Source organism: Lethenteron reissneri, chromosome 14 (genome assembly GCF_015708825.2).
Source record: "Lethenteron reissneri isolate LAM-NWPU_2019-01 chromosome 14, ASM1570882v1, whole genome shotgun sequence".
NCBI lineage: Eukaryota > Metazoa > Chordata > Hyperoartia > Petromyzontiformes > Petromyzontidae > Lethenteron > Lethenteron reissneri.
The window spans coordinates 9,230,265-9,249,691 of NC_083792.1; the positions used below are offsets into that span (position 1 = coordinate 9,230,265).

The 19,427-nt window shown below is 48.9% G+C and overlaps 1 protein-coding gene across 1 annotated transcript in view; it reads left to right on the forward strand.

Annotated features, from left to right (window-relative positions):
- The first annotated feature begins 457 nt into the window (after window positions 1-457).
- Window positions 458-19,427, forward strand: part of TDRD9 (tudor domain containing 9) — a 62,336-nt gene continuing 43,366 nt past the window's right edge. Inside the window, 12 exon segments of the mRNA XM_061551477.1 lie at window positions 458-687; window positions 3,638-3,852; window positions 4,414-4,580; window positions 5,952-6,173; window positions 6,913-7,035; window positions 7,517-7,597; window positions 10,683-10,844; window positions 13,425-13,525; window positions 14,255-14,304; window positions 16,905-16,956; window positions 17,910-17,994; window positions 18,419-18,476. Of these exon segments, the coding sequence (XP_061407461.1) occupies window positions 542-687; window positions 3,638-3,852; window positions 4,414-4,580; window positions 5,952-6,173; window positions 6,913-7,035; window positions 7,517-7,597; window positions 10,683-10,844; window positions 13,425-13,525; window positions 14,255-14,304; window positions 16,905-16,956; window positions 17,910-17,994; window positions 18,419-18,476 (1,462 nt within the window). The 5' untranslated portion in view covers window positions 458-541.

Genomic DNA, 19,427 nt, shown 5'->3' on the forward strand with positions numbered 1-19,427 from the left:
TCATGAATATTAATGAGAGGGGTGGGCCTCATGTGGAGTGACGTCACGCGGGGGGGCTCATGTGAAGTGACGTCACGCGGGGGGCCCTCATGTGAAGTGACGTCACGCGGGGGGGAGCCTCATGTGGAGTGACGTCACGCGGGGGGGTGAGCTTCATGTGAAGTGTCGTCACTCGGGGGGGGGGGGTGAGCCTCATGTGGAGCAACGTCACGCGGGAGGGTGTGCCTCAAGTAGAATGACGTCACGCGGGGGGGGGAACTCATGTGGAGTGACGTCACGCGGGGGAGCCTCATGTGGAATGACGTCACGCGCGGGACACATTCCGGAACGTTTCCTATGACATTCCGTGTGCGGCGATGACGTCACACCGCCGTCGACGTCACGCCGCCAATGACGTAATGTAACCCTGTCCTCGTCGACGCCGGATGCCACGTGCTTGCTGGGTGGGCGAAGCGCGTGGCTTGGAGCGGTCGTAGTCTCGTCGACCAGGCCGAGTTCCAACTCCGGAGATTTGGGGGGGGCTTTCTTCTCCACTCTCATCATGAATCCTATGATAGCCGAAGTGAGCGTGCAGGACCTGTGCGATTGGTTCACCGTCGACAAGAAGCCGCAGAACATTCGAGTGCTGCCGGAGAAAGCTACGGCCAGAAATGGAGGACTGTGGTCTACAGCGCGGCCCCTGCCGTCGTACGTGCACGAGATGAGCTGGGTTGTGGGCTAATTGGGCGACACGTGCCTATCAACACTGGGCGACACGTGCCTATCAACACTGGGCGACACGCACACTAACACGGGACGACACGCACACTAACACTGGACGACACGTGCCTACTAACACTGGACGACACGTGCCTACTAACACTGGACGACACGTGCCTACTAACACTGGACGACACGCACACTAACACTGGACGACACGTGCCTACTAACTCTGGACGACACGTGCCTACTAACACTGGACGACACGTGCCTATCAACACTGGGCGACACGCACACTGACACTGGACGACACGTGCCTACTAACTCTGGACGACACGTGCCTACTAATACTGGACGACACGTGCCTACTAACACTGGGGTCCTCTCAACATGCGTACAGGGCCGCTACATTCTCACACGGGCGCCTGTTAGAAACAGCAATATCTGTACGAATATAGTTTTTTAAGATCTGTACAATAACACACGGGCACCTGTGCAATCATACACTGAGAAATATCACTTCAATATGGGACCCCCTAAAAGTAACGACGCTAAACAACCTCACAACGTGGAAGCCGTGCAGCCAGTGGTGTCATTCGTGTTGGGGTCGCCCCCCCCATGGTCCTTCTCCCGTACCAGACCATTCAGAATCCGGAGTAATTTTGGAATAATTTTACTCGTAAATCGTAATTCCCGTATATCACTGAATGATGTCGTGGTTTCACTCTTCAACACACCGGTGGGCTAAAGTAGTGAACGTGACACTTTTTTTGCTAATTGGCCGTGTCGGGTGGTGGAGGGTTACGACACATAAATAACGCGATCCAACCGAAAAACGTGTATTATGAATATTATGAAGGACTTGGGGAATCAGGACCTCAATACCAACACCTGAACTATAAAGGAGACACATCCACACCTCTGGGGGTCATCCTCTACTCATCAAGGTGGCCAGGATTAGGGATCCTCCCACACTCAATAGGGACTTCCCGCACCTTTTACACTCACGCACAACACTTGAGCTGATTGTTTGTATCTGACTTTCTCATACCTGTCAACCCGTAGGGTTTAACCCGTATTCTTGTACGTGGAAATTGGGTTTTCAGGTCCAAACGGCGTACAGACGTTTCAATACGGGCAAAACAGATATTGTCTATTTGTGTTTCTCCCTTGTGATGGGACTTTGTAGAATGAACGCTTCGATTTATAAGGGCACAGGGTGACCAATCAGGTGTGAATTGGTATGTAATAAGGTAGGGCACTGAAATGGGATTACCAGGTATGCTTTCTCAACATCCAGAAATTCCTTTTATCATGCTTTCACCACCCCCGAGCATGTGCCAAATCCACATCAGCCGAGCGTTGGTGGCTAAGCTCGCGTGTAATAGCAGCAACGTGGAGGCGCAAGGGTTGGTGGATTGCACAAATGTTTGGAAACCCCATGGACTGCACAATCGAACAAATTGTGGAACTCCACTTGTTCCGTTTGTATGGGGATAGAGCAGGGGTCGGCAACCAAAATAACAAGAAGAGCCATTTCTTTCCAATTCGGTACAAAATTCAGTATTTCAAGAGCCACAATGCATCTGAGTACATACTGTACATACGTACATATCGTCAAGAAGCAGCCCGTAAAGAGCCGCATGCGGCTCCGGAGCCGTAGGTTGCCGACCCCTGGGATAGAGTGTCTCCCCATCGTATGCGTTGCATTTCTCCAGGTGCTCCGGTTTCCTCCCACATGTAAATATCTATTGGCCGATAAGAGCTTATTATATAGGGGACCGCAGAGCTTGGGAAATTGTTGGCACCGACTATCGCGTGGCTGCTGCCAGCCCTGCTTGTCCGTGGTTCATCCTCGCGCCGTCTGAGTAGTTCTCTGTAGGGAGAGTGAATTAATACTGTGTGGACCGTTACATATTTGATCATTTTCTGGATTTGTCAAATCACCTGAACCTGCTCTGGAAGAGCTTCATCTCTCTTGACCACGTACATCCATCCAACTGATGTTCTCCAATGCCATACCCACATTGCAACGCATTCTATTCTCGTGCCTTCCTTTGCCAGGAGTACACGAGTTTCTTCCGCGTAAATCCCTACATGCAGTGTGCAATGAATGCGATCCGTTTATAGCTGTTCTGATAGTAATTGCATTCGAATTAACGACGTCCAATTCACCTCGATGGCGGTATCAGTTGTGTTTAGGGTAACATGAAAACGCGTGAATGGCAAGTTAAAGAGAAGCCACGGTGCGATTTGTGCCCATGTAACGCAAACTATGGACCACATAGTAAACTGCTGTGGTATCCGCTTCTTCAAAGGAGGAATAGCAACACTAAAAACTCGCCCGAAGCCTTCTCGCGGCTTGCAGACTCTCAGACATTGGCGTTTCATTCCTGAACGTAGTCGAAGTTTATTTTGATTTACCCTGTGAGCCAAGAAGCTCTTGCGTCAGGTTTCATCAACACCAACACTACACCGCCGCTTCTCCGACATACGCACAAGTCACAGTAAAAATGAATCAATAATAATAACAAATAAGCGAAAGAAAAAAATAGCAAATCATCGCAAAAAATTATCCTATTTTTTTTAAAGAAATAATAAGTTAAATTTAGGTTATAAAATAGCACGCTGTATCTGTACAAAATACTTATTTCACATTGCCATCATCGCCAAGACTAGAATTAAATGTGACCCACGCAAGGAATTAATTCCTGTGTATAATGAAGAGGAACACTTGAACTTGTAGCAAGTCTTAAGGTTACGTGTGAATGAATGCGCTAACATGTGTGCTGTTTATGCTGTGGTGTTTGCAATGTCCTCGTACTGGTCCGCCTTTTTGACTGCCTTTGGTTCACGCACTGGTGAGAGATCACCCGACGTTCCAAGAGCTCTGGGATTTCGCGCACAAAACTCCTGCCTCCTTAATGTCCGTGTGCAGAACTGAGGAGCCTCGTCAATTGGCTGGGCGGCGGCGGCAGCAGCAGCAGGAGCTTACGCTGTTGGGGGAGCAGGGCTGCAATGAAGACTACGTGCAGGATTTCTACCAGCACCAGGCACACGAGTACATCAAGCAGCAGCAGCAGCAGAGCAAACAAGAGGTGTACGAGCAGAGCGAGTGCGGCTCTGAGTCCGTCACTGAGCTGGCTGAATCGGGTGAGTAGTCAGCCCCTGAACTGGAGGTCAACTTGGAGGTCAACTTGGAGGAGGGGTAGGGAATCTCAGAAGTAGTGTTCTGTTACATCCACTTGCGCGGGCCATTCTCCTAACAGCACGGGTCGCCGCTGCTCTCAGCGAGAGTTCCGAGCAGATGCTTCGTCTCATGATGTGATGGCGATAAAACGAGTGGAGATAAAACTGCCGGGGGAAATGGCCTTTATTAGTAAAAGAAAAAAGAAGCATCCATTAAGTTTGTGCTAGAGAGATGGCTAGCACAAACTGAGCTGACCCCGCTAAGATTTTGGGTTCAGTTCCTCCACCTGTGCTTAAAAACCACGGTTCTCAAGTGTAGTGAGTTAATGGGTTCAACCCGGTCAACAACGATTGCACAAGATAAATCCCGTCATATTAAATGTATTAGGCACTTGAAAAGCAGGCTTATTTCTCTGCCACCCCAGAGGCAGCTATTGCCGCTGCCATAGGGAACCACAAAGCGCCCCGGGCATGGGAAGCGCGATGTAAATAATGACAGTTGTTCTTCTGCCCACGTGCGTGCAGTCACGACATTGGACAGCATTTACGATCTCGAGCTGGAGAGCTTGGAAGCGAGCTCTGCTTTCACGGAGTCTCAGGCGGGCCGCGTGGTGGGTTGCGACATCTACCGCTTCTACAACTTCCAGCACACGTACGACGTGGAGCTGCCCATCGCCAAGCACCGCGAGAAGGTGCGCAGAAGGCAATACTCCACTTTGACGATTTTTACTCGATTGAAAACTCATTTACTTTAGAACTGATTTGTGTGTTCAGTTGTCCCCCTCATAAGTACGGTGCGAAATAAGTTCAACATATGCACATACATTGAGAAATGTATGATACGGTATTTGCCATATTATGACACACTGCCCACCCCCTCCTACCCTCGGGACTGTAAAGCAGAATCTTGTTGGTGCATCTTGTCATCCGGTGGGCGTGCGTGATTGTCACCAGATTTGTTTAGCGTTTTTCACACTGAGCACACGTTTGGTGTGTATCTTACTTTTTTGGAGCGTATCGTAATCTTGGCAATACGGTGATCTAATGCCTCTTTGGTTATCCATTGAAGGGTCATGTTCTGGATATGTGGTCAATTCCACTCATGAGTGTTGAACTTGGTGTGGGAGGAGACTAGGGTACCTAGAGAAAAAAATCCGCAGATGTGAAATAAGCACACTTGGAAGCTTCCCACAACTTGATTCTGGAACATTTCATCTAATACCCTTGCAGTCCAGTATATGTCCAGCATTTTAGACATACACATGCCGCACCAACACGATCACTGCCATCGCTTTGAGTGTCAGTTGGTTGCACTGCAACATTGTGGTGACCGTTTAAGCACACCATATTTTCATCTTGTCCAATTGTGGAAAACCTATGGCATTATTAAATTACTTGAATGGTGGTGCAGTGAATTCGGCATCCCGAGTTTGATTCTCTGCCACGACAGACATCATTGGTTGCCTCCAGAAATGAAAAATGATAGGAGTTGTTAGTACGTAAGGACTTTGCTTTTTATTAGACTCGTGTGCGGCAATGGCGCAGCCATCAATCGTGGGTCGAATTCGAACCACGTTGTGTGACTGGCATCGCGCTCGCTGAAGGTGAATGCCTTCGGGGAAGTCGTGTACTGTACACGCAACTTCTGAGTCACTTAAAACCGCTTTGCTGTTACTTTTTGCCAATTATGGACTCAGACTATTGTCCTATCATCTCATAGTCCCTGGCACGTAATAATATGCTACAAAGTGGCAGTGGAGGTCGCAAAATGCCGATTTATTACTAATTAACCCCAATGATCCGATCGAAATTAGGGATTTCGATTGGATCATTGGGGGGGCATGTGCCCCCCCCCTCCCCCACTGGCTCCGCCAGTGCCTGCATTCCAGGCAGGGAAGCTAACATCTCGCTGTACATTATAATTAATGTACAGCATTATGGGATGCTATTCGCTTGAATGGCGCTGTAAAAAATGAAATTATTATTTATCGAACAAGTGGTTAGTCAGTGGGCTGTTTATCATTATTATATTCCCGACGGTTCCTCTTCCTTGCCGACGCCAGCTCCTGCAGATGATCGAAAGCAACCAGGTGCTGGTGGTGCAGGGCTCGACGGGCAGTGGCAAGACGACGCAGATTCCTCAGTACGTGCTGGACCAGCACGCGCAGCTCGGCGCGCACTGCAACATCGTGGTGACACAGCCGCGCAAGCTGGCGGCCCGCAGCGTCGCCGCGTGGGTCAGCCGCAGCCGGAACTGGGAGCTCGGCAGCATCGTCGGTTACCAGGTACGTGGCTGTGTGTGCGTGTGCGCACGTAGATCGCACGTGTGTGTGTGCATGTGGGGGTGAGCGGGAGCGCAGCAGGGAAGCACGCCGCGCTTATGAAATCCGCGACCCGAGTTCGATTCCCGCTCACTGCAAACACCGGGCATCCCCTCGGTCGACTCAACATGAAGGGAGTACCTGTTGTGGTGTGTAAACATCGCCACCAGGGAGACTAAGGCGGCCGGGTGTGGTGCTGACCACCCACACCTCCCTCGTGTGTCGTGCCAGGCTTCATAGGTGCTCGCTAACACTGCTTGTGTCTCAATCTGTGAAGGCTATAGGGTGGGAGTTGAGGCTTGAATCTGTTTCACTTGACATAAGTTCAAGTGACGTTTACTTGATGTAAATGACTAAATTCCAGCACGAAGCCACCCCTTAGACCTGTGGGTGTGCATCGATTCACCAATTCGAATAGATTCCATCGCAATGCATGCATCACATCGTGCGCGTGAGGTTATATTAATTTCTTACGTGTATATTTTGTTTTACGTAATGCCTTCACTTGACGCCTTCAGCCACCCGAGGCCGCTACCTTCATGACACCGTAAACATTGAATCAGGCCTGCGACGGCATTCACAGCTGGTGGACGGCATTGTCCCTATTGGCCAAACGTGCGTGCCATGCCGTGCCATTGTAAAACCCCTCCGGTGTTGCAAGTCGGGGCTCTCTCACCCCCCTTCGGTCTTCTCACTGCCTCAGGTGGGCCTTGACAAAATGGCCAACGACGACACTCGACTCGTCTACATGACGACGGGAATCCTGCTGCGCAAGTTCATCGCCGAGAAGTCCATGATGGAGTTCACGCACGTCTTCATCGACGAGGTGCGTGCGTTGGTGGGTCTCCGAGGGCGCGGCAGCCCTTTGTTGAAGTTGCCTTGTTTTGTCTATATGTTTAGTTAAAATCGGGCTTGGGGAAGCCGTTATTGATGGCCGAGTAGGTACTTCCAGGTACCCGCGAGCCGGCTGCGACACATTAAGACTCGCACACACGTGTCGGTCACTTTGGTCTCAGAAAGAGCCGATTTTCTTTTGTTTAAAAAAATACTTTAAAATGTCTCTCTTTGTCGTGTTTTCGGGTTGTGTACCGCGGGTCGTTCGGCACGATGCCCGACGTTTTTCTTCACATGCAGGGAGCTTCCTTCCAGCATGAGATATCTGAAACGCCACTTCGCCATTTATATATTTACGGAGAATTGAGAGTGTTGACCCGATTTTCTACTTTGGGTATGTTTTATTGTTCTCTTTGAATGGCAAAACAATGCAGCCGAACGTTTTTCTTATCTTTCTGTTTCGACACGAACAGGTTCATGAAAGGGACCAGGAAACGGATTTCCTCCTCCTGCTTGTGAGAAAACTTCTACGAACAAATTCGAGAACCGTGAAGGTGTGTACAAGGTGGCTCATTTATCACTGCCGGAGTGTGAGGATCCTGTCCTTAAATTTGAACCGTTTAGGAATCACAGCATCGCCAGACTGACATTAGGCAGCAGCCTTAATTTAAATGTTCAAACTCTCGACTGGTTTTTGTTCTTTTGGGTGTCGCCAGCTAAATCATACTCATTAAAAAATAAAATAATGTCCATGTGCAGTGGCGAATTGAGAACTGCTTATTCAATTACCCCCAGCACTCCAAAAAGACAGAATTAGTTGTTATACAACAGGTAATGAGTTGCCGTTCCACATTTCCATCACAGGCGCACTGTGCAAAAAGTGGGCCGATTGCTGTGTGCGTTAGCGCACAAAATACTTGGTTGCTGCTTGAAGGTACCGTCGGTGAAAAAAAATATAATCACTGCTAAGCGGCTAATTGTTTTGTTCGATGTATTTCCCAAAAAAAAAGTAAGCTGACGAGTGCAGGGTCCGTCGCGATAAGGGATGATGTCTGACTGTGAAACATAGTGAGGGGCGTGGCAGCCAAGCGGTGGAACCCGCGTCTTGAGAGAGCACGTCCGCATAAAGGAGGGGATTAAACGATAACATCAGTACGTGTCGAGGTCCTGGGGAGGTTTTCATCCAGCAGTGGATTGACCGTGGCTGATGACGATGTTGGAGTTTGTTAATTCACACAAAGGTAGTGATAGTTACTCAGTCAGTCCATTGGAAGTTCCAGATAAATGTTTCCTCCTCCGCTTTGTTGATTTGGACTCTTTAGTAAAAAAAAACAGTCCAATTTTGGCACGATTAAAAAATTGTTGCTGAGCATTATTGGAAAACCCCTGGGCTGATGAATTAAATGTTTGTGCTTATCAGCGATTAAACAAAGCCCCTGATCTTTTTTCCCCATTATTTTATCACAGCCCAGGGTTGGCAGCCCTATTTAACACTTAAACACCGATGAAGCAACGTGCAACGTTGACACCTCGGTGTTCATCATCATTTTTTTTTTACTTTTTGTTTGTATTCCAAGCCAACCGGTGTTACAGTCCAAAGGGAGTTAGAGTGAAATATTACCGATTGTGTTTGCCGGTACGTTCATGCCTGTAATAATGCAGAGAGTTGTGGAAACCAGGGTTTGTGGGTCATGTAAATTTGTCAAGCTCCACACCCACCGGGCTGCCACAAATGAACCACAGTACCTCGCTGATCTCGTCAAAGAGCGTAAACCATCACGCCAAGTCCGGTCATCCTCGCAGCAGCGGCTTGTGGCTAAACAAACGAACAAAGACGCTGGTCACTGCATCCAGCACTTTCAGATGCGCTTCTGCCGCTGTCTGGAAGGATACTAGGTAACCACTGGGGTGATGCATTTTAAATCCAGATGGAAAACTCATATTATTTTTTTCAACTGCTCTTTGTCTTTAGTTGGTTGTCCTTTCCCCGCACCTCCAATTAGCACGGTTGGCTCCGTACAGTGTGAAAGAAGTTCGTCATACGTGTACACACACATAGGAGATGACGGTAAAGCCAACTGTGTTCCTCGCCCTGCTGCGTGGGTCGTTGAGAATATCGTCCCCCTGTGTACATGGTGGGTTTTGTCCGGGCACCTCTGCGTCCTTCCATGTTTCAAATATTTATTGACTTTGGCCGATCGCTCCATTTCAGGACTCTGCTGAGAAATGTCTCGAGATTCCGAGAGGAGTTTACGAATAAATAAATACATCGTTAAAATTCTGATTGTTATTGGAATAAAAATGAAATATCCAGCCATTCCCAAACCGCCAATGGTCGATGGCCTCCTGCCGACGCCATGTCGGTCGTGAGGGTTGTTTGACCATACTTCACCACACTGGTCACTGCGTGTTGGTGAAAGGGTGGTGATGAGCGGGGGGGGGGGGGGTACGAAGACCAGTTCAGATATCACTCACAACTGAATTTAGGCATGGGCAATGTATGTATGGATATTTAACTTATCTCGCACCGGGCATAGCCAACCGTGCTAATAAGTACGGATCTATCTCCAGTTGAGGCAAGGATCTATTGACAAGAATCCATTTCTGATTGCCAGTTTCATCGAGCACAGAGCTATGCACAATGGGAGGTTGCCCATACTACTCCATACTGGTCGGTGCAGGTGTGACTAGGGAACATGATCTATCATCTCCATATATGTTAAAGGCAAAGTTGTGAATGTGTGTGTTTGTTCCAAATGTTTAGCGTACTTGCCGACATGCAACAAACTGGAAATTTGCCATGTGGGTACTTTCCAGACTGTACACCATGCAAAAATTATGAAAATACACTTTTGTATTTTTTTTTGGGGGGGGGGGGGAGTGGGGCGCAATAATGGATATATTTAGCACGGAAAGCGAGCTGTGACGTCACATCTGTGATGTCACCCGCATGCGGCAGCGTCACGCAGTGTGCCTGCTGATGTCACGTAGGCCGTGTATTAATCCAAGACAAGAATCCAGGTCTTGGGCAAAGCCGGCTAGTAAAGATAGTTTTTTATAAATGAGGGGGGGACCCCTTTTTGCCGGTATCAAGATGATGAATCGGCTTTAACCCTTCCCGGCAAGAATACAAGAGGTGTTCAGATGTCCAAACACCAAATAGACACCTATCACGAGGCATCATCAGGTCTGCATTAAAAACCACACGCATGCTTGTGGTAAAACACACAAACAAACATGCTGTGCTAAGGCACGCATTGCCCTGAAAACTGGCCCACACCAGAGCTACAGCCTCCTTCATGGCTGTCCCTCGTGTGTGGCCGTCTCACCGAGTAGCTGACTAGGGGTGCGGTGCCTCCTGTGCAGTGCCAGGCACCTGACTAGGGTTGGGGTGCGGTGCTAGGGGGACTCCACGTGTCTCAAGGGCACTTGGCTCTCTTCCCGCTGGCCTGGCGCTAGAGCGCCGCTGAAGAAGATGATTGCACAGTAAATCATAAATATTTGTTGTTTTTTTTTCTACCCGCGCGTGATTCGACGTCTCGTGTAAAGCGTAAGAATCAATTTGAAGTTACGACTTCATGACTCGTCCCTGTCCCGCCGGCTGCCCCCCCCCCCCACTGCCCTTCTCACCAACCGCAGGTGATCCTCATGTCAGCCACCATCGACTGCCAGGAGTTTGCGTCGTACTTCTCCATGCCGCTGATGGATCGGATACAGCCGGCGCCCATGATTTTTGTGCGAGACAAAGTCCACGAGGTGCAGGTCCACTACCTGGAGGACATGCCCATCTCTCTCGGCGAGGTCAGGGCACCAACCATTACCGGACACTCACCCCTGCATGTCCTTCCATAGTTGGCTCCATCGCTGGCTCCATTGGCCGCCTTCCTTCCTGGCCTGTTTCCCCTCCTTCCCTCTTCTCCACACGGCACAAGCGAGCCAATGTCACACCGCTAGAGAGTGTAAGATTTTGTTGGTGGTGGTTTTCCTCATTGCTTAACTGGTACACGGCTCCCCCAGTGTGTTTCTGGGTTGCTTTGCGGATTGTTGGGCAAGGTGTCCGACACTTCCTAGACTGGGCTGCCCAGGTGAGAGGGGATGGCATGGGCTGTGTCTCCCCAGCCTCTATTAATCATGATCAAGTTGGTAGTAATCTCCAGCGAAACTTTCTCATTGTAAATGTTCAGAATTTGCTCTAACACACACCGGTGGTGCAAAGGTAGTAACACATTTACATGTTTTATTCATGTTTTGTTCTTGTGAAATGAGTTTTCAATTTAGAAGAAATTCGTTTTTAATTGTATCACGAATAATGTCGGCCGCGAAAGCCTTCGTGTTAAATTAGTCTGTTAATGATTAGCAAAGTCACTGGTTATTGAGTATAATTATTCGATATTTAGAAACTATTATGAAGAAACCTGGCATATGCAGTTCATTCAAGTTACCGATTACTCGGTGACTTGAACAAGCAGCAAGTACGTTGCTTTGTGCATCGTGAGATGTCACACAACATTGAAATGAAAGTATAAATTAAATCAATGTTATGGACAGGAAAATTGCACCGTTTAAAATTGCGCTTCAAATTGAGACGAGGATTTTAAAAGCCTTCGCTAAATGCTTTAACAAGCATTAATTAGAGCTTACGAAAAAGCTGCATTTAAAGCACCCCAAGCTGCATTTTGTGTGCTACAGGAGAGGATTGTAATGGGCAAGTATGGTCGGCAGGAGGTGCCTATTTTAGCAACAACAAATTATTTGATTGCAGGTTGGGGAAAAGAATGGGCACATATTGACTTTTCACAAGTGCATTTGCTGCATTAAAATAATTTCCCCATGGCAAGCACTCTTGTATGTTTGTTTGTCGAACTTCTTTCGCGGCATACGTAGCCAACCATGCTAATCGAAGGTGCCACAGCATAACGTGAAATGTCCCAATATGAAAATGCATTTCACCACCTGTATAAATGTGTGTGTTTATGAATACTATGTGGGGAGCGGTAGTGTAGCGGTTTAGTGTGCTGCTCATGCCCAACACCAGTGACCATTAATTATCTGATCAGGTCCTGGGCCTGTTCAGATAAGTACCTGTGTGTAAAATCATTGCCACTAGGGAGACAAAGGCGGCCAGGCCTGGTGTTGGCCACCCAACCCTTTGTGTGCCGTGCCGGCCTTCATAGGTGCTCGCGAACAGCACTTGCCCCAACAGTCTGTTAAGGCTATACATGGGATCTTTGTTTTTGAATAATATATGATATTAATCTATTTTAATTAGTAAATCTACACATACTGTAGTTACTTTCTTACTACAATGACAAATGTCCCCCATATAGCCTTAACAGACTGTTGCGTTCAAGTGCTTTTTGTGGACGTTTCTTATGACCGGCATAACACACGAAGTGTGGTGTAGCTAACATCACACCCGGCCACCTTTGTCTCCCAGTGCTGATGTTGACACGCCGCACCAGCTACTCGTATTAAAGTCGGCGCGAACCTATTGGCGGTTCAGAACCGTTCAAATATTTTTCCTTCTGATATTATTAAGCCACTGGAGCTATGCACTTTTACATCTGCATTGAAAACGAATTTCTTTCGAACTGCTTTTTTTGTTAAGTTTGTTGTCCTTACCCTCCCGCACCTCCGATTAGCATGGTTGGCTACGTACGGCACGAAAGAAGTTCAAAATACATACATATCGTGAGCGGAAATAGAAATTGGGTGCGCCAGTGCGCGAACCACCACGCTAACGCTCCCCGCACGCCCACTGCATTCGAGTTCACGGCTGTCCCAGCAAAAGCCACAGCATGGCTCGGCCAGGGTTAAAACTCGCTGCAGGCAGAGTGAGTGACAGCTTGCGCACGGGGGTCGACCTTGACTTTGTGTTTTTCGGTGGCAGCAGTCCAATCGGGAGTTGTTGCTGTGCCGTCAGTCCCCGAGACCTCTCCGAGATGCCTGGGCTAAACGCTCCGACCTTTGCGTGCGAGCCGTCGGCCTTACAAGCCGCTTACTGGTCCCGCCACGTCCTTGCACAGTAACAACCGCCGCAAAGGTCGACCCGATAAACGGGGGCGGGGGGGGGGACCACCCCAGGTGGTTTACAAGGCGCCACGCTCTCACACGCCAGCTCTGATGCGCTTCAAATTTTGGTCCGCACGCTGCGCCAGTGCGTTTGATTTTAAATGCCCGTGCAGCTCTCTGCTGCGTTTACCCGTTGCACCTGCTTGTCCGACGTGCCGGGAGATTCTCCAGCAACTGAATCATGTTCGTGTCGCGTGCCCGTGCGTTGTTCGTGTCGCGTGCTCGTGTCGCCTGTCGTGCGTTCGCGCCAGGCGTTCGTTGCCGCGTGCGTTAACCTCGCGTGTTCGTATCGCGGGTTCGTGTTGCCAGGCGGTCATCTTCGACCTGTGCATCCCAAGCATCGCTCGTGAGAGCTACGCCATCACAGAGAAGCTCATCAGGAGCTTTTATGACATGGAGGCATACACGCAGTACGTGGTGCGACGGAGATGGATCTGTTTTGAACGTTGGGGGTTACATTCCTGGCTTTGTAATACATCCTCCCATCCTTACCTCCCCCCCCTCCGCTCTTTTCCTCCCTGCTCCCCCACCATCTTTCCCCACATATCGCATGACAGGTGCATTGTTAACCCTTTCCCGTTCCGATGACGTATGTGTACGTCATAGTTTTTCTCCGTTCTGATGACGTACACATGTGTTCCAGTGACGTATATGTACGTCATCAGAACGGAATCGGAATAAAAAAATAAAACAATAACTTTATCGGTACCGAGACTCCCACCAAGCCATGCGGGATGGCGTGTGGCACAGTTTGGCGCCAGCTATCGTGCACTGCAGTGGTGTCTGGTGTCGCTACGGTTCTCTGTCCTTGGTAGATGGCCCGGCGTCTCTTCTCCCAATTCTCTTGGCGGTTGATAAGCATTCTACCATACCGTTCACAAATTGTCCTCGATAACGCAAGCCAAGCCATTGCCCGCGATTAAACATTAATTCCTGCAAAATCGACGGGTTTCCCTGAAAGTGTTTTTAAAATGCTCTTTCGACAATGGAATTCTCTTTTCGTGACCTTAAAAACATTTTGCGACAAATTGGTTGAATTGTATTTCTACTTGTAAGTGCACGCGTAAGCTTGCACGCGCACGGCGTTTGGGGGAGACCGCCGCGTCCGCTCGTTGCAAGTCGTTATCGTTGTGTTGCAGCCTGCAGACTGACGTTCAGGAGCTTGGCAGCGTGCTCGTGTTCCTGCCAGGTACGCGCTTTGCCGCTCGTCTTATCTCACACCAAACACGCACACGACTCGTGGCGGGAACCTCTGGCGGCTCTGGGGTGGGGGGGGGGTCCCTCGAGCGTTCCTCTACTCCGTCGGTGTTCGAGTCTGCTTAGCGGTTCGCGATGACGACGCGCCCGCCCGTGTGTCGGACTGGACGTTCTCAAGAGGAGGAGGAGTGGAGGGGGTGGGAGCCCTGTGTCGGCTCCTGTGAAATTCAATACATTTCAGGCTAAACAACAACAACAAAAATTCTAAATCGGTGTGCAAATTATTTTCAAGCCTGTGTAATTCATTAGTTGTAGCGGTAATAAGTTCATGGAGGGTAGACCCGACGAAGCTGTGGCGGTCATAGTATCGTATACGGAGTAGTATTTGGAGCAGAGAACCGGGACCCCCCCCCCCCAGGTGGTTAGTGTGGATGAAAATAAAATATTCCACGTGTCTTTTTGCCCAGCACCCATCGGCCTTTGGGTCAAAGGGCAGGGAGCGGGAGTCTCCCGGTAGTGCTTTAGGAATGCGCCGTTTGTTGACGCAGTCGTAACATTGCAATTCCGGGAGAACAGATTTATTACGAACGTACAATTCGGCGTAGCCGAGAAAGTTGATGTGAAATAGCCAGGGTGTTCCCAAATGTCCATTATTAAATAATGATACCTAGAGGGCAGCAGTGCGAGTTGGCTCGATAAAACTAAACGGCAGACATTTGGTTGCGTGAAGATGTTATCGAGTAAGTGTGTCGCCCCTCGAAACGTCGTGCTTCGGCCGTTGCATCGGCGCGACGCTCGTCACGTTGAGGTTTGAGAGATTCCCAGGAATTCGGCTACATCTCGGCCTTGGTTTCGGTGATACGGAGCTAGCAACACCTTACAAACGAGATTGTAAAAACTAGACGACAAAAAGGAATCGATCACTATGTAACACAATTTTTTGTTCCAGGCTAGGAAGTGTTATTTTGTAATTGCTTATGCCAAAAAAGTATAGAAAGTGGCTATTATTCCGCACAAGCTTTGCTTTTGTGACCAGGACAGTGATATTTTTAAAGTTACCTATTTTAAATTAGAAAAGGGGCGAATTTGTGTCTTGTCGTTCACAGTAAAGCCAGAAAAAAACAACATAAATCAAAATGAACATGTATTTATATTAAAGTAATACAAAAACTACTACAAAAGATTAAGAAGTGGGTAGTTTTTCGAGATTTACGATAATACTGTAAGTCACTTTTACGAATCAGCCCCCAAATGTAGTCTCCCATCATGTTCTCGTTATACTGTCCTTGGTAGCGGCGTTCAAAGTCCAGCATATCCTGGTGGAAGCGCTCGCCTTGCTCCTCCGAGTACGCTCCCATGTTCTCCTTGAATTTATCAAGATGGGCATCAAGGATATGGACTTTGAGGGACATCCTACAGCCCATTGTGCCGTAGTTCTTCACCAGAGTCTCAACCAGCTCCACATAGTTTTCGACCTTGTGATTGCCCAGAGGAAGCCACGAACCACTGCGACCAAGCTGTTCCAAGTCGCTTTCTCCTTACTAGTGAGCTTCTTGGGGAATTCATTGCACTCCAGGATCTTCTTTATCTGTGGTCCGATGAAGACACCGGCTTTGACCTTTGCCTCAGAAAGCTCAGGGAAGAAGTCTTGAAGGTACTTGAAGGCTGCCGACTCCTTTTCTACAGTTCTAACAAATTGTTTCATAAGGCCCAATTTGATGTGCAGTTGTGGCATCAGCACCATCCGGGGGTCCACCAGTGGCTCCCACTTGACGTTGTTCCTCCCCACAGAGAACTCGGTCCGCTGTGGCCAGTCCCGCCTGTGGTAGTGCGCCTTGGTGTCCCTGCTGTCCCAAAGGCAACGATAGCAGGGAAATTTGGTTAAACCGCCTTGGAGACCCATCAGGAATGCCACCATTTTGAAGTCTCCGATGACCTTCCAGCCGTGCTCGTCATACTTCTTACCTTCCAGAGTTTTGTTTGCATTGCACGCAGGTGAAATGAGGTGCCCAGGGTTTGTCTTGATTCCCGACAGGCATGCCAAAATATGCCTTGTAGGCCTCATACATCTTAGCAGATGCTTCCACAGAGTACTTTTTCACTCTTGTCTTGATATATTGGCCGTAGGAATAGCAAAATGCGTCTGCCAGATGCTTGCAGCCTCTTCATGCCATCTCAGAAAAATTTAAAATATGTATCCACTTAGGCAGCTGGAACTAAACTGAACTGGTGGGCTTAAGGCCCCTGTATTTATACAACGATTTATATTACTGGAAAGTTCTATAATGTTCTAGAAGTTACTCCAAGTTTACTCAGCACTGAATCGATCTGGAATATTCTGGAAAATAGGTACATTTCTAAATATCACTGTCCTGGTCACAAAAGCAACGTTTGTGGGGAATCATAGCCATTTTCTGTACTTTTGAGGCATATGCAATGAGGAAATAACACTACCCAGGAACGAAAAAAAAATGTTTACACAGTGTATCGAATCGTGACTGTTTGAACTGTCGTGAACCGTCGCGTGTCCTCTGCCCGAGCATGCGAGCGTCGTGCAGTCATTGTGGGGGTGGTGGCGTGGGACATCTGCAGGTTACGGAGAAATCACCGAGATGATGGAGTGGCTGAGCGTCAACATGACCAGGTGGGTGGAGCGCTCGTGTTTTGCAGCGCCAAGCCTCCAGGCACTTTCCCTTGCAAATACTAACCAGGTTCCAACCCCCTGCTTTAGCTTCCAAGATATGGTGAGATCGTGGACATTCGAGCCGATATGATAGTCGTGGGGAGTTTCCGTGTGCCAGTGTGGATGTGTTATCTCAGAACTGTGCAAGTAAATCCACACCCCAGTATTCCCAGATACGTGTCCCATTCTGGTATTCGTCACACTCAACCCTCCCTAATTTCCCGCACCTCGGATAGCACGGTTGGTTACGTACGGTTCAAGATACACCCATCAACGAGCTTCTGCCTGGATTCGAACTTGGCATCTCCGCGATGGCAGCTCAGTGCTCTCTTGCAGTACCGCAACAAAAACAACCTACATTTATTAAAATGTGCCCTAATGTAACAAACGCCTCGAAGCCCAGAGATACAAGGGAGGGAGTGCGAGGGGGTGGGATGGAGTGAGAGGGAGTGGGAGGGAGTGGGATGGAGTGGGAGTGGGAGGGAGTGGGAGTGAGTGGGAGGGAGTGGGAGGGAGTGGGATGGAGTGGGAGGGAGTGGGATGGAGTGGGATGGAGGGAGTGGGAGGGAGTGTGGAGTGGGATGGAGTGGGAGGGAGGGAGTGGGAGGGAGTGGGATGGAGTGGGAGTGGGAGGGAGTGGGATGGAGTGGGAGGGAGTGGGAGGGAGTGGGATGGAGTGGGAGTGGGAGGGAGTGGGATGGAGTGGGATGGAGGGAGTGGGAAGGAGTGTGATGGAGTGGGAGGGAGTGGGATGGAGTGGGAGTACGAGACCCCTGAGCTCACCGGCCGCCGCACGTTTGGGTTTGAATCCCCCACCCCCCCCACCCGCGCTGGCACGGCAGCGTTGGGGGGGGGGGTTGCCAGGACGTGCGTGTGAACACGGCGGGTGTTGATCTCTCCGATTGTCTCCGCAGCCTGAAGCTGCTGCCGCTTCACTCGTCGCTCACTCCGCAAGAACAGAAAATGGTTTTTGACCCGGTGCCGTGTGGATTGCGCAAGGCAAGAAGCCGTATCCTCTGGGCCATTTGGCTTGCTCTTGTCAAAAAACTCGTCTTCATTCATTCCGGATAATTCGAGTATTCTTATTTTTTTTCTACGAGTGATCAACTTGGGTAATGGTTAGAGGTGGGTCCCATGCCCGGGTTACGAAGAGGTAGGGGGTGGGTCGGGCATTTCGTTCATTGCACCAGGGCCTATGGCAATTGCGCTACGGCCGCTGGCTCAACCGCGGGAGTGATTCGAAAATAATCACGGGTGACAACCCCTTCGTGTTAACGATCGCTTTGGGTAATAAGATCGTAAATAATCGGATGAGCCAAGTAAATTAATTCGCAAAGTAAAAAAAAAAAATATCCTGCGCTTGAAAAGTTACTGACGAAAGTACTGTTTCTGTTTGTCGTGTTTCGTTGATTTGACCCACTAGGTCATCCTTTCAACCAACATTGCTGAAAGTTCGATAACCGTACCTGACATAAAATACGGTAAGTGTTCTGGGTTGTATCGGTCTCAGTGGTTTTCCCACTGCGCTATGATTGATCTCTGGAACTGAACAAAACTAAGATAAAACTTTCAACTTTTTTATTTTACCAGCTAAGGTCCACTGAGCTATGTAGCTCTTTTTCAGAAGCGACCTCGCCACAAATGATAGCTCAACGAAGTGGCTTGTGTGGAAATTTACAGCAGCCAAATACTCTAAAACACATGTTTCTACGTGTGGAGGGAAAACCCGGAGGCCCTGGGGAAAAACCCACACGACCATGGGGAGAAACGCAAACTCCCAATATAGAGCAGGCGTCGCGGTCGGGATCAAACCCACGACCTCCTGCATACCAGGCGAGGTAGTTAACATCTCGTCACTGTGTCGACATCTCGCTTGGTTCAACCCGAATACACATGGGAGACTGATACAGCACAACCACGGCAATCTACCTCGCAGTTACGATATTAGTGGTAACGCATCACTGTCTGGTGTGTAGTTTCGCTGCACTTAAATCAGCTGTTAGTCCATGTGTGTAGGCACTTCATATGTTGATCCCACCCGAGGTTGATAAACTCTAGTGGCACCAATCTCTTTTCACTGCCAATGAAAGTAAATTATGTGATAACCTTTACAAATGAGTGGGTTGTCCCATAAGTCACGTTAATTGGCCGTGTAAATAAATTGGTGCAATTAACATTTAGCCACCCAGAGGTGGGCGGGTGGCTAAGGGATTAAAGCATTAAGCCGGCCCCACTGTGATCTTGTGTTCAAATCCAGGTTTCAGCTAACCATGATTAAACTGGATTCGCGAGTGTAACGAGTTGATGGTCTTGGCCGGGTTACCAATTACTGCACAAAAACACCACCATACCACCATATATTTTAATTGAACTTATGAGAAAAAGCCCTTTGCGGAGCATTAAAGAGTCCCCCCCCCCCTAGTGTGAATAAC